This window comes from Festucalex cinctus, chromosome 2 (assembly GCF_051991245.1).
Source record: "Festucalex cinctus isolate MCC-2025b chromosome 2, RoL_Fcin_1.0, whole genome shotgun sequence".
Lineage (NCBI taxonomy): Eukaryota > Metazoa > Chordata > Actinopteri > Syngnathiformes > Syngnathidae > Festucalex > Festucalex cinctus.
The window spans coordinates 12,345,181-12,359,143 of NC_135412.1; the positions used below are offsets into that span (position 1 = coordinate 12,345,181).

General features: G+C 39.2%; 2 protein-coding genes across 3 annotated transcripts; both read right to left on the bottom strand.

Moving 5' to 3' along the window:
- Positions 1 to 173: 173 nt before the first annotated feature.
- LOC144013737 (matrix remodeling-associated protein 8-like) lies at positions 174 to 9,989 on the bottom strand. Of its 2 annotated transcripts, none has more exons than XM_077512916.1 (10): positions 9,780 to 9,989; positions 7,342 to 7,368; positions 6,924 to 7,235; positions 5,544 to 5,645; positions 5,005 to 5,466; positions 1,259 to 1,417; positions 1,148 to 1,178; positions 979 to 1,055; positions 850 to 903; positions 174 to 756 (listed from the first exon to the last, which is right to left on the bottom strand). In XM_077512916.1, the coding sequence occupies exons 1-10, from the start codon at positions 9,805 to 9,807 to the stop codon at positions 731 to 733; spliced, it is 1,278 nt and encodes a 425-aa protein (XP_077369042.1). In that variant the 5' UTR covers positions 9,808 to 9,989; the 3' UTR covers positions 174 to 730. The 2 variants fall into 2 exon arrangements, with proteins under 2 accessions (XP_077369042.1, XP_077369041.1); XM_077512915.1 differs by having other exon boundaries at positions 979 to 1,058.
- A 137-nt stretch (positions 9,990 to 10,126) lies between these two features.
- On the bottom strand, positions 10,127 to 13,686 carry aurkaip1 (aurora kinase A interacting protein 1). The gene is made up of 4 exons (XM_077512917.1): positions 13,573 to 13,686; positions 13,026 to 13,131; positions 11,827 to 12,284; positions 10,127 to 10,561 (listed from the first exon to the last, which is right to left on the bottom strand). Exons 2-4 carry the CDS (start codon positions 13,075 to 13,077, stop codon positions 10,445 to 10,447), a joined length of 627 nt encoding a protein of 208 aa, XP_077369043.1. The 5' UTR covers positions 13,078 to 13,131; positions 13,573 to 13,686; the 3' UTR covers positions 10,127 to 10,444.
- Between the last annotated feature and the right edge of the window lie 277 nt (positions 13,687 to 13,963).

Consider the following 13,963-nt stretch of genomic DNA (forward strand, 5'->3'; position numbering starts at 1 on the left):
GCACTGCCTATGATGGGAAAGTCTCCCCTGCAAACATAGCTGCCACGTACGCACATTGGATAGTGTTCATATCTGTGGTTAACGTGACCTGCATTAAGAATATTTCCAAACCCAAGCTTTCTTTTTATTTATTTTGAACTGGTACTGGTTTGGATAAATATATTCCAACAGGCTAGTATTCAAATTTTTTAATCCGTCTTTGGGTGGGTACATAAACACATTGGGAAACAATTTAGGTATATGAAAAAAAGTTTGGATAGTACCATCAAAATGTGTCACAACATTTGATTTTGTCCACGTACATTAAATTAATGTTGAAGATTTGCAAATGACAGTACAGCAGAATTTGTGGAAAAAAACAAACAAAACACCAAGAGCAACTATCATCATATAAAAAGAGCTGTGAGCTAGCAGTTCTGCATGCATGCACATTACACCTAAACTATGCTGGAAATCGAAATAGAATGCATGTTACACTACATCACAACATTAAAGAGAAAAAAAAAAAAGCATGACACCTCAGATACAATATAAACAATAAAATATCAAATAAAAGTGACTGTAATTTTCAGAAATGAAAGTGATGAAATAAAAAAATGAATGTTAAAAAAAGCTTTGTGCTGCGTCGAGTTTCAGCAGAGGGAGTGTTCCTCCTCTGCTTTGTTGGTACATTTTGCCCTTCTGTCGTGGCGTTTGCCCTGGTCCTGCCAGCAGCGTTCTCCAAAGCGCCTCACTTCCACAGCTTCCCGTCAAAGTCTGCATGAAGATGGGAGGAGAGGGAGCGGTGCAAATGTTTATTTGCGGTAGAACTGAGGTGACGTAACCGCTCTGTATTCTGTCACGGCTCACCCTGGTTGCAGTCTTTGCTCAAGTCTCTCTCTTTCAGGAGGTTGTTTTTGTAATCTGTGCCAAGCACACAGGATAAAAAAGTAAAATCAGGAATTTCATTTTCAATTTGACACAGTGAATGTGATTTACCTGAATTCAGTAGCTCTTGGTTGCGGGTCCTCAGCTCTGTGCAGTCCAGTGAGCATTCACCTTCATTCATGTCGTTTCTCCTTTGCAGACATGAAATGTTTTTTTTTTTCTTAATTGTATTTATTTATTTTACAAACATTTTTAATTTAGTAGCTCTTTTAAGACTTACACATCATATCTGTGCAGGTCATATGCCAGGCCTGTAAAAAAAATATTCAAATAATCAAAAGACTGTATCCACTGAGTGTATGCTGGTCTCCATGATAAATAAATACGCCACCTCTCTTTTTACGCCGCCGAGTCAGTACGATGATTGCGACAACAATGAAGGCCAGAAGCAGGAACGTTGCCAGAAAGTAGCCCAAATGCTGCACGAAATAGCTTCGATGCTCAGGGAGGATGACGTTGACCACATGAGGACTCTCAGCCTCTTCAATCCCTGTGAAGATGTGACAAGGGGATCATGTAAACACTTTTGGTGCATGGTAAAACGACCAAAATGGTCGTTATTGTTGGAGGACTTGTTGAAACTACAAATGAGTCAGCTATGAAACTACTATGCATACTGCCCTCAAGTGGCCAAGCCGCCCACACCTGAATGAGGAGCACAATATCCGTCGAATTGAAGCAAAAGGTGTGGCATAAACTGTTTTTTTTGTCTTTGTTTTTTTAAACATTCTCTTAAATGATGTTAATACTGTATGTTTTTATAAAGTTTAATAATTTCTCTCACTGTCTACAATTATGTAATTGTTTCAAAAGCTTTGAGCCCTTTCAAGTGTTTGCAGTATAGTCATGTCTTAAAGTTTTAATATAGGCACTCATAATCAGTTTTCGGTTGATCCCAAAACGAAAATCATTTTTCGCAGTTGGGTTTGGTCCCTATCCCATGTGAATATTGGGGGTTCACTATATAAATAATACAACTAAATCTTTTTAATCCCTTCAAGGTTTTTTTTTTTTTAATGTATTTTTTTTTAAATCTATTTCTGTTTTTAAAAGTCAGAGAGAGAAAAAGCAGAGAGTAGCAAGTTAAATGTCAAAATTCTTGTCACCGGTAATGACTTCCAGACTCATTTTTCCCCTCCTCAGGAAAAAAAAAAAACACAGGCTGACCACAAACGAGAGGAAAAGCGTGAAGAGGGACAAAATCTCTTATGAGGTCTGTCTGCTTGTCGCTTTCTGATTCCCTTCGTCACTACTTTCAACGTTACATCTAATGTACATTCCTGCTTTCTGGTTTTTGGTTGGAAAATAACTTGAGCGCTGACATTTACACTACCAACCACAACGTTTGCTATGAAAAATACTCTCTATGTTAATCTTAAAATTATTAGAAACACTGCTCCAGTATGATGCAGTATAGTCCTATACTACACAGCAAATCTACCAAAACATTCATATTGAACATTGGCAGTCTCAATCAAAACTGAGCATTATTACTTTGTAAAGGCACACTTACAGCTTCAACATTATATACAGCCTTGCATACTGTACCTATTCAAACCCTCAATAGAAAGGACATTTTACAGGAAATGTATTTGTGTTGGTCATATGAAGTAGGTGGTAGAAAAAACAAACGTGATGTCTAAAAAATGAAATTTGAAATGGAAAATTTTGATTATTTTTCTAAATCGTTTCGACCCATTATGTGTTAACAGATCAGTTCACACACTCCATTCTCCTCCAAAACCACTGACCATGTTTTTGCAAAGGGACACGCATAACTTGCAAGTCAATGATGTGGAAGTGTCTTTATTTTATACGGAATACACTTCTGACATCTTGCTGATAATCAGCAGGAATAAATTCATCTCTGTCATAACAGATTACAGCAGTAAAAAACCCTTGTTTGTTATTACCGATGATTTACGGTATGTTGATGATGATAAGTGCAAACATATTGTTTCAGTCTCCTAGGGCAGCAGTGCATAAAAAAACTGAACACAATAATTATTGAAAGGCAATCAATCACCACATGCAAACAGGGCGATTTGTTAAAGGGTGAGGGGGCTCTACATTATGACAGCATAATCCCCGTCCCACCCCCGCATGACACAGCTGGCCTAGATGTTGAACAGATGCAATGCACTTCCACTGACCGCTGGTAAACATGCCTCCACCCGAGGCCGATACACATCAGCTGAGAAAATAACCCAGGCCCAGTGAAGCGAAGGATAACAAACCAAAGTCAGGATACAGTGGAAGATGTCGGCACACGTGCTTTTGAAGAAATTGGGTCAAGCACAGAGGAAAAACGATCATCCACTCCCTAACTTGCTGGTGCCTGCCAGAGCTGTTAAAATGTCTCCAGATGAATACAAACAGAAAAAAAAAAGTTTAAGAAAATGATGAAAAATGTAATTATTCACTGTAAAGCTTTTTGTTCATTCTAATGTCTACTGTGCTCTTCCTCTTGCATGAGAAAATGGGCACAAAGAGAGACCTGACTTAACTGACCAACTATGCCTATAAATTCAAGTGCAGCTGTGCTTTCCCCTTCTTCTCATCACGGGAGCGGAGGAAAACAACATGGAAAAGTATTCAGCTTTCCTAAAGTCGAGAAGAAAATGCATTAAAGTCACTGTATAGTGAAAATAAATATACCTTGCAGATATGACACACCACAGACTAGTGCCAAATCTTAATGGTGAAAAAAAGCCACATATAGGAAATGAGACTTTAAAATCAATCCGTTATCTTCTGCCTATTCTCCATGACGTGTGGGTGCTAATGGCTAACAAAGAGGCATTCTAAAATTGCCAATTCTTGTGGACTGTCCCAAGGGAACATATATTTTCGGGTGGAGGCATGGATGCCTAGCTAACTGCATGTCACAATTGCACCAGATTTCATTTTGTTTCTTTTTTCCCCCCCATTTTACTTGTGCAACAGCTAACTGATGATGTGAAGAAAGGTGCTCAAATTCTTAGATAGTGAGACAGAGTGGACTCATGCCGGTGCCAAGAAAAACAATGCCAAAAGGTTCAACTTTCATGACAGGCTTAAATCCTGCACAGCATAACTTTACACAGAGGCCAGTTAGAACCAATGTTGACAATTTTGCAGATAAGTGCAAACCGGTGCATCTGAGGGCGTGAGGACTGCACCGCTTTGGGAGAGGTCACAGATTGGCGTGGGGGCGGCATGGCTCAAGTGGCAGAGTGGCCATTTCCCAACCCAAAGGTTGTGGTTTTAATCATCAACACTTGTGACCATGTCAAAGTGTCCTTGAGCAAGATACTAAACCCCAGTTGCTCCTAATGTTGCAACATCAGTTGTTAAAATGAGGTGATGGTGTTAAAACACTTTGTGTACCGAAGGTAAAAAAAAGCACTATCAAAGTGAAAAGTCCTTTTATCATTCATGTGACTGCAGCCCCCCGCCCACTCAACTTGTTCATGTGACCCCAATAGCTTATGTCAGCATCAATAATGATGATGCATTCAATGAACTGATTTCTATAATGATTCAAAGGGTTTGAGTCTGACGGTTCACATGCTTATGAATGAAAAATGTTGTGTTAGGCCAGCTGACTATCCTGTACAGGCACTTAGACGTGGTCTGAGCAGTTATAGAGGTTTAGAAAATCATTGCTCGTGCTAGTGTCATCGCTAAAGACACTCCCCCTTATCTGTGTTGCTTGGCAGAGACCGGCTGTCATGTTAGCATACATGCGCAGCAAGCTAACGTGCTAACATGACTAAATCTGGATCCGCCAGCATTTGGGGATGGGTCTCAGTAAGCCATCGGCTTCTCCCCGTCAGCCCTTCTTTCGGATGTCAATGTTGCAAATGATGTGATGTGATAGATGTAAGCTGTAATGTGTGCGAAAGGAAAACAAAGAATAAATGAATAATTTGCGCCACACCGCAAATGCACTGTCTATGAAAATAGAGCCCTGTATCTCCAAAATTAAGTATAGTTCTCAGTCTTTGCACATTTTCAGCCATTATCTTTAAACGTGTATTTAGAAGCAATTCTCTGAATTCATTTTACAGGCTATTTAAATTTTGAAAGGCTTACTTGGTTCAGGTTCCTCATTGTGGAAGACCATCGATGTTGTGGTGGGCTCTGACGGTAGTGAAGGTACCACAGTGAGTCGAAAGATACGTCTCTCGTGCAGGCCGCAGTAGTGGTGATGCAGGTGGCAGGAGTACAGGCCTTTATCAACCAGCTTTAAGTCAGAAATGGACAGCGAAAAGTCCCCTACTGTAAAAGCATCCTCAGCCACGCTCATCTTGTTGTCGGCAAAGAGCGGCCCGTAATCCCGACGCTCTCCTGAGGCGTAGAGGTCCACCAACCGGTCAGCTCTATCTGGACGCACCCCTGGGGGCTGGAAATCCCAGTGGGCCACCTGCTGCTGGTCCTCCTGGAGGCCATCTCGCCACAGGGGGTGCCGGTTGACGCATGGCAACACCACCGAGCTGCCCAACAACACCACGAAGATGGTCTTCTCTCCATCCCAGTAACGCTTCTCTTTGTTAGCTGCAAAGCATGTGACATTGTTAAAATGACACTGCGTGTGTCACAACAAATGCAATAGCGCAATGGAGAATTCTCACCTGATTTGGTCACGTTGAGCTGAATCTGAACGGACTGTTGATTCTGGCAGTAATGATGGTGCAGATTACAAGTGTATACTCCTCGGTCACTTTGCACCACATCTGGTGGAAAAGGGTATCACAGGTCATAAAGATTACTGTAAATAAATACCCTCTAAATGAATTCAATTCACCAGTATGTTTCAAAATACATTAAACATATTTGAAGATAATTTCTGTTTTACTGATTTTCGGATGGCTACAACAGTTCACAGTGACACACTTTGGTATGAGTCCCCCCTAACACATTGTGGAAGAACTTCATCTGCGCTTAGTCAATAATATTTTGTGGTACTGTAATAAAAAATTTTCCCCAATGCGTTCATAATGGGATTAATTAAACGAGAATTTTCACTATTTGCGGGGCAGTCTGGTCCAATGTATTCCTGCTTTAAGTGGATATATATTGTTGCGACTCAAATATGTACATTTTTAATGTGTAGGCATAAGAAAAAGGCCAGATAAAGTAGCAGACCTTTCAAGAGTTTGAGAGTGAAGACAACGGTTTAATTTTTTTCAACATTTTGAAGAAACATGCTATATATACTTGATGATTTTTCAGGGACAGAAAAAAAAACAAAAAAAAACTGACGACCGATAATTAATCCATTCAAAATTGTGTTAAAACTCGGGCAACTATTTATTCACATTTTCGGTTAACTTAATAAGAGATGCTGTAACATGAAGTAAGTAAAAGAAAGTCAAAATCAATCAAGGCCCATGTGCCATATCGGGCCCGCTACATCCTTATATGGAGCCCCTCAAAGCTTACATAATTTTCGCTACACTTCAGCTCAAAACTACTTATCCATTATAAAAATAATAATCTTAGGCAGGGGTAATTATATTACATATTAGGTAAGAGGAAAAATTTGTAACTGCCTCACTGTCTAACCACATTTATTATATATAAACAAATAAACAGGGCAGCTGGGATTCTGGCCAGCAGACATTATGGCTGTAGTTTAAAATACCAATACAAACAAGTGTAGCAGCATTTTGAACAATATTACGAAGACAAACTTGAAAGGTTGTACTTTCTTTAAAAAAAAAAAAAAAACTAAATATTTTATATGCTGACATTTCAATAACAGTGAAAATGTCTACTCTATACATGTTTACACAAAAGTATTTTGTTATACCAATGTGAACCAATGTTTGGAATTACAACTCCCTTGATTATACATTTATGTTTTACCGTTGCCCTACTGAGAGCGACCATGAAAACAAGTTTGACCGCCAGGATCTAACATGTCAACTTCCCTGTGGCCATATAAAGGGCCTACCATTAATTGTCCAGTAAAGGGAGGAATGACGTGATACAGTGAAGTAAAGTCTTACTGTTGATGACAAGGGAGAAGTTTCCATCTTTGAACGCAGAGCCCGGAATAGAAACACGATCCTTATTGAAGTTGTTGTAGACCCTCAGCCGGGCCCCAGGGGACATATCCAAAAGCCGTTCCACCGAGTATTTGGGAGTGTAGCGCATCACATCCCAGTGCACCACCCTCTGACGGTCCCTTAATCTGTCCTGGGTCCACACCATGCGAGGGCTGTGGCAAGGCAGGACGGCCTTACTCCCAACAGGGAGCGTGATGTTCTTGGCTTCAACCACAACACCGAGTCTGCTGTTGCTGCTCCTCTGACCCCATGCTGATGTCGTGTAAAAAAATAAAAATAAATAAATAAATAAAAAACATGTCTTTAGAAAAACACCGATAATTACAAACATGAGCGAACAGCAAAACAAATGGTTTACCTTCTGGGAGGGAGAGCAGAACAAGAACTGAAAAAGACAGAACATGGCTAATTAGGGTAGGCTAACCCTCTCAGTTTTGCTTAGACGGGAGGTCAACAACATTTTCCTCAAATACATTTTTTTCCGTTTGTATTTTCTGGATTTGTGTAACAGTTTTGTTTACTAAAGGAGTATGTTGATTGAGGCGGCTGGTGGAGATGCATAAGGCAGCTTTATTCATCCGGACTTTTCACTGCTGGCTTTTCACAGAGCTGTGATCTTTAGGGGATGAGATGAAGGTAGTTGGCTGTAGCAATGCTGCTGTCATCATGGAGGTGGTGTTTTATTGCCTTTCTCTGCCAGCAGGGTGGCTTTTAACACCAGGATGTCTGCATGCATTGCCAACACTACTTAAAACGTAGCGAATGTGCAGTTTGCTGTTCTATTATGGTTAGTTGCAACTTGCAAACAGTCGGTCTTTGTTGCTCTTGCACCATAGCAGCACCATAACACCATAACAAAACTGTGGCTCAGTGAGGTAAAGGTAAAAGTGTCCCATCACAGCCCCTTATAATTTGCCATCTAACGCTCACTGGTGAGTCATAAGGCTTCTTTAACGGCATACAGACTTTAACAATGCGTTTCTTAATCACCAATAAAATCTGGTGACAATTTGCAACCACAGCAATCAGATAAACATCGCCCCCGTGGTGAAGCCAAAATGTGCGAGTCAAATATAAAGTATGCCTTTACTCTGCACAATGTGTGTGATTCATGGATGTCAGGGCTGTGTCAGACGTTTACTCACTGCCACATCACAGCAACTGAGAATAAACCTGTGCAGCTGCAGATTTAGCCACAAGTACAAAGGCACATTCACAGGCTGGTGTGGAAGGAAGCCAATTAAAATTTACAGGTATTTCTTCTCATGCCCAACTTGTGACTTTTTTATAATTAGTTATAGAACTACATTATTTAAAACAACAATACAGTATAGTATGTAAGCGATCCAAAAGTATACTACCCTAAAAAAACTGCTTCAAAATCCATCCATCAATCCATTTTTCGTACAGACCACACTTATCAAGGGTTGAACTTGAAACCCACCTCAGCTGACTTTGAACTACACCCTGGACAAAACAAACACTCACACTCCAATTCACCCCTATGGACAATTTATGAGGGAAGAAGCCGGACAATGAGAGAAAACCAAAGAGCAGAGGAGAACATGTGAAAGAAGATGTGCTAACAAGTAGTCCACTGTGCCTCAACTGCCAATTTTAATCAGAGATGGCTACAGGTGTCCCTCAATGTATTTTTGCTGCTGATTTTTAAGAATGTCTTTACATTTTGCTCTAGTATATCAGTTTTCCGACATGTTTTCATTATTCTTAAGGTTGTCCGATAAGTTTGCACAATACTAATTTTGCCATGACTTATAAAATAAAAACAGGTATACTGTAGTTTTTTTTCCTTGTTTCTATTCAATTTTTTTCTGTATGAGACATGAAACGTATTGCACGTGTTTTCTTTTTATATAACTGTATAACTGATTCGAAATCGGTGCCCAAAAAATAAATTAAAAACAAAAATCAGAAGTTTAATTCCATTTCTGATTTTTAAAAATAAGTTTGCCTTGTCAACGACGTTCTATATTGATACATTTTATATAGTAGAATATATTGATTAAATAAATCTATACAGTGTTCCAATATTGTATGGAAATGTTTGCAACATGGACGCGTTCGACACAAATTAACATCCTGAACATTGATTTCATGGCACCATTAATTTCTCCATCTCTTTCTTATAGCCCTTGTGATTTTCACTAGGTCTATTTTAACTGTGACTTCAATAAAATAATAATAATAATAATAAACAATTAAATCTTCATGTGATTTTCACTAGGTCTATTTTAACTGCGACTTCAATAATAAAAAATAAAACTATTCAATCTGTTTCGCACACGCTGGGAAACGCTCATTAGTGACACGTTTTTAATGAGGGTCTGCTGAAAAACGCTGACTCTTCTGCTCAGACCTCAGTTAACAAGAAACACATTTGGCCATAACCATGCAAGCCCCCACCCATATACAAAAAAAAAAAAAAAAAACCTGGCCAAGACTACTCATGTTTCTTGGCAGTGTGCTGTTGACGTCCAGTTTTTTTTATTTATTTTTTTATTCCGGCTATATTCAGGACATTTCAGAAGGAGCACTGACCCAGATAATAGTAAAAAGTTAATAATGGGATAGCCTACAAACGATTTGATTTAAAGAGCCCATGGATGAAAAGCCAAAAGCTTGACTGAATGTATATTTTTCTTACAAAGTTAGCATTCTTTCAAAAAACTAGAAAAAATAATACAGTAGAGGGAGCAACAGAACTTGTCGGCTTTTGATGCTACATTTGACCAAGATTTATTTGCGCTTCTTTTTAAATAAGAACAAGTAACTTACCTGGCAGTAGAGTCATAACAACGCGCATGTCTAGCACTAGCACGGAATGGACAAAAGGAACCACAAAAGAACTTCAGAGTTGACCGAGCGCGTGTTTTTCGTCGCGCACGTCTTGGATGCCGACGCGCTGTCCGCAGACGCCCCGCCTCCGCAGCACATGAAATCCAACACTGGCAAACACGGACGTCACACAGCTAAGCTGACGGTAAATACCGCTCTACAAATGTGTCCTGTATGTAGAAACAGCATCATAATATTACTGTACAGCATAATATAGCTTTTGTGTGTGCGTGTTTGTGTTGGGTGGGTCAGACTCAAATAGTTTCAAGCCAGGCTTGTTTACAGGGTGATATTTGGATTGCAGTATTTATTTTCATTTTTTTTTAATGATCACACTCACAAATGGTTCAACTATTTAATTTTCCTTACAAGAATGTCTAGACTGTCTAGAGTTGTGTGGTAATTGCGGTGGGCATGTTTCTCACTTGGAACAATACCGCCACCTACAGTATTACACAGAAACTGCGTCTGGTCTTCAACGTAAACTGCAGCAAGACACTGCACACGTCCTCCTCAATGTTGAGACACTTGAGACATGATTCGATTACAAATAATAATAAAAACAGAGCATGGTGAGAAAGTTGTCTTGTGTAGAAAGATGTGACTCAGTCCTTTCTGTTTCCGTATTGTTGAATGAAGAGCTTGGGTGCGCTCCATCCCTCTGGAGCCTTTTTCAGTCCAGCACGCATCCAAATCCGTTTCAGATCTTTCTCAAAACGTTTCTGTACAAGAAAAAAAAAGATGTTTTTATTTTTTTATCAATTAGTCCACACAAAAAAAAAAGATGCTCTCTGAATTTTGATGACTAAACTCAGCTAGCTGGTGGTGGATTCTAGTAAATTTCTTAAAAGTTGCCTTAAAAAAAAAAAAAAAAATCCATTTGTTCTATTAGGGCCACATATAAAGATATTTTTAGAGGGCAGGGGCAATATTCCAAGAAAAAAAAAAACTGGCAAATGTGCGAGTTTATAAAGTGGCATATTTGTGAGGGGGGGGGGGGGGGGGGGGGAACGTAGCAAAAAAAAAAATGCACGTAACATACTACTTGAATGTTTGCAACATTATTTTTCGGTCGGGATTTCAAATAAGGAGATATGAGAGACTAACCACATGTTAAGCATTCGCTCTTTGAAGCATTGGGTACGGCAAGCGACAAAGACGCCTCGCTTTGAAAAGGTCCACACCCTGATGATCAAGCATTTACCGGTAAGTTAATTAAAATGTATACAGATATTTACTTGTACATATATGTTTCCAGAATTATTATTTACACATCCATACATTTTGGTATTTTTTTTCTTTTTTTGGTACAAGTATCTAAATTGATGTGTCGAATCGGCTGCTCTCTGTCATTCACTTGCATTTACCTTAAGTATGCTAGCTTCTGATTGGTTAGTGCTAGTCAGTTGATAGGGGGATCAGGAAGTGTTGTCGCTCTAGCTGCCATGCATAACGAGTAAAGTTTAAATTAAAAATGAATTAGTCTCCATCCTGCCTTTTCATTTTATTTTAGTCCCATTAACCACTAACGAATCCTCAAATGATTAGACTATAGCTATGCCAAGTGTATTTCTCGTACGTTTTTGTTTTTTTCTTCTCTCGCAAATTTACCACTTTAGAAAGTCTCAAATTTGCCACTTTCAGAACTCGTATATGTGCGAGTTTTTTTCCTCGCAAATTTGGGACTTTATAAAGGGGCAAATTTGCGATTTTTTTCTCGGAATATTGCCCCGGCACTCTAAAAATATATATATTTATACGTGGACTTAATAACGCCGTCATAAAAATGAAAATAAGTTTGTGTATGAATTGATCAATGGCCCATTATTTTGTAGTACAGTATGCAGAAAAAAAACAAATCTTAATTCTGAAAAGAAACCCAAGCGTTTATAACAAACAAATCATTTCATTTCTTTCCCACCATTAATGTGGCCTATAATAATTAAAAAACACAAAAAAAACAAAAAAACAAAACAAACTATTTTACCTGTTTCTTCCTGCCCCTGATCTCCCTCACTTTCCTCCTCAGGAATTTAGTCCGTTTTAACAGCTTCTTGTATTTGTGCCGGTTCATTTTGCGTCGTCGGATCTTCAGAACATTTTTACAACCGAGGGGCGTCCCCGCATCATCGCCATCCTCAAGAACGGGCACACACACGGGTGGCAGCACCTTCTCCTCCAGCAGGTCCACGTGCTCCTGCTGTGGCGAAGCAGACTCCGACAGGGGCGGAAGAGTGTAGCGCAGTGAGAGCCAGGTTTCCAGAGGACTTACTGACAGTTTACGAGGCACGAGCGCCTCGTCGAGCTCCGGCTCCAGTTGGAGCCATCGAGATGGATATCTGTTGTCGGCTGCTGTTGAGTAGCGTCGTGGTTTTTTATTGAGTGACGAGCCAGATGCAGAAACTGCTGACTGTACACGTCCACTTAAAATGTCTCCGTGGCAAGCTAGTCATGAGGAAAGGACACCAAATATGTACATATCAGAATACAAAAATAAAACATAGGTAATTGAGACCCCTCATAAAAACGCTTACAACTGCAAATAATTAGCCAAATGACATGACATCTTTTCGACTGAAACATCATACATTCAAGAAGAGGCTAAAATCATCAGGCAGGCCCTTTCCAGTTTTCTTAGTCGTATTACATGTAAGTGTTGTTTACTAGTGGGGCAATCTAAGTTTTTGCCACCCAAAGTACACGTGATATCACAATGTCAAGGTCTATTTACAGCGATTGTGACATGGCCTGCCATTTTATTGATAGATTCCACAAGATGGCAGCAAAATACTGTGTTTCTATGAAACATAACAGTTCAACAGTACTTCAAATTCCTTTTACAACATTACACTAACAATAAATGCCTCAGAATATTTGCGTTTAAAAAAATGCACAGAAGGTGCATACACATGTACCATGTACATGTGCCAAGACTCTCCATAACCTCCACTTACAACCCAGACTCGTATAATGATTGTCTCTCACTGGAAATGTATCACTTCAACATGCTTATTTGACATAAATTCCTACAGGGTTTTGTCAGCATCTTAAGGAGTTATAGAAAGAGCACAAAAACCATGACTAGGGAAGTTTTTTTCATAGGGTGTATATTAAAATGTGAACATGCAGGGGATTAGTGTACATAACATTTGTCAAATGTCATTTAAAAAACATGTTCATACTTACAAGTAGCCCTGTTTAGTAGACGGAGACGAGGGAGGAGTTTTGATGAAAACATTGTTCGAGAACATCAAGATGGAGTCATCAGAACGAGGTTGCCAAGACAAAAGTCCTGTGGAATGTTAATAATTAGGTGCACTGTGCATAGTCTATCAAACTGCATCAAAACACATTATTGACGTCTTCCAGCGTCACTACAAAAAAAAGTAAACCAATAATAGAAAGGGCAGTATGACAGTATGATATCATAACCAAGGATTCGATTTTAAAAATAAGCATGCTTTCATGTCGTTATGTCTCGCCTTTTAAGACAATAAAGGATACGATGAACACAGAATTACAAATTGACTAAAACAACTTGCAATAAATGTTTAGTAGTTCTGTTCTAATTTCCCGGTGATCCTTCGCAAGCGGCTGAATTGCTGCTAATGCTAACCCCCAATGTAGACCCCTATTTTATCATATATTTCAATAAATTCTTTTGCACCCATAGATCGAAAGCGTAGGTGAATATTATGCATTGTACCAGTCTACCATGTAGGTTTTACTTTACCTAAAACGAAAGACGACCGACCTCAACGTATTTACAATGTGACACTGACACAGGGCTTCCGCTCAATGTTACACGTATTGTACGCGTTTCCGGTTTCCCCTAGCTGAATGAAAGTTCCGCCCTGCAATTTTTATTTTTATTTTATTATTTATTGTATTATTATTTATTGTATTATTATTTATTTTATTATTCTTATTATTATTTATTTTTATACGCCCTGCAAAGTTAACAAACGTCTTTTAACAATGCAAATTCAGCGTCTGCTATTTTAATTTGATCCTATATTCCTAAAAGTGTAAAGTCCACTGATGGACAGCAACTCTAACCCTGTCCTTTGTGCGCTGATTTGATGGTGGTAGGTCGTGTATGGGGCCATAATGGCCCCATAGTC

Coding starts and splice junctions, on each gene's coding strand:
- LOC144013737 (XM_077512915.1), bottom strand. CDS start 9,807: ATGCGCGTTGTTATGACTCTACTGCCAG. Junction 7,369..9,779: donor TGTTATGACTCTACTGCCAG/GTAAGTTACTTG, acceptor TGTCTTTTTCAG/TTCTTGTTCTGCTCTCCCTC. Junction 1,179..1,258: donor TCGGCGGCGTAAAAAGAGAG/GTGGCGTATTTA, acceptor TTTTTTTTACAG/GCCTGGCATATGACCTGCAC.
- aurkaip1 (XM_077512917.1), bottom strand. CDS start 13,077: ATGTTTTCATCAAAACTCCTCCCTCGTCTCCGTCTACTAAACAGGGCT. Junction 12,285..13,025: donor TCTACTAAACAGGGCTACTT/GTAAGTATGAAC, acceptor CCTCATGACTAG/CTTGCCACGGAGACATTTTA. Junction 10,562..11,826: donor TCAGGGGCAGGAAGAAACAG/GTAAAATAGTTT, acceptor TTTCTTGTACAG/AAACGTTTTGAGAAAGATCT.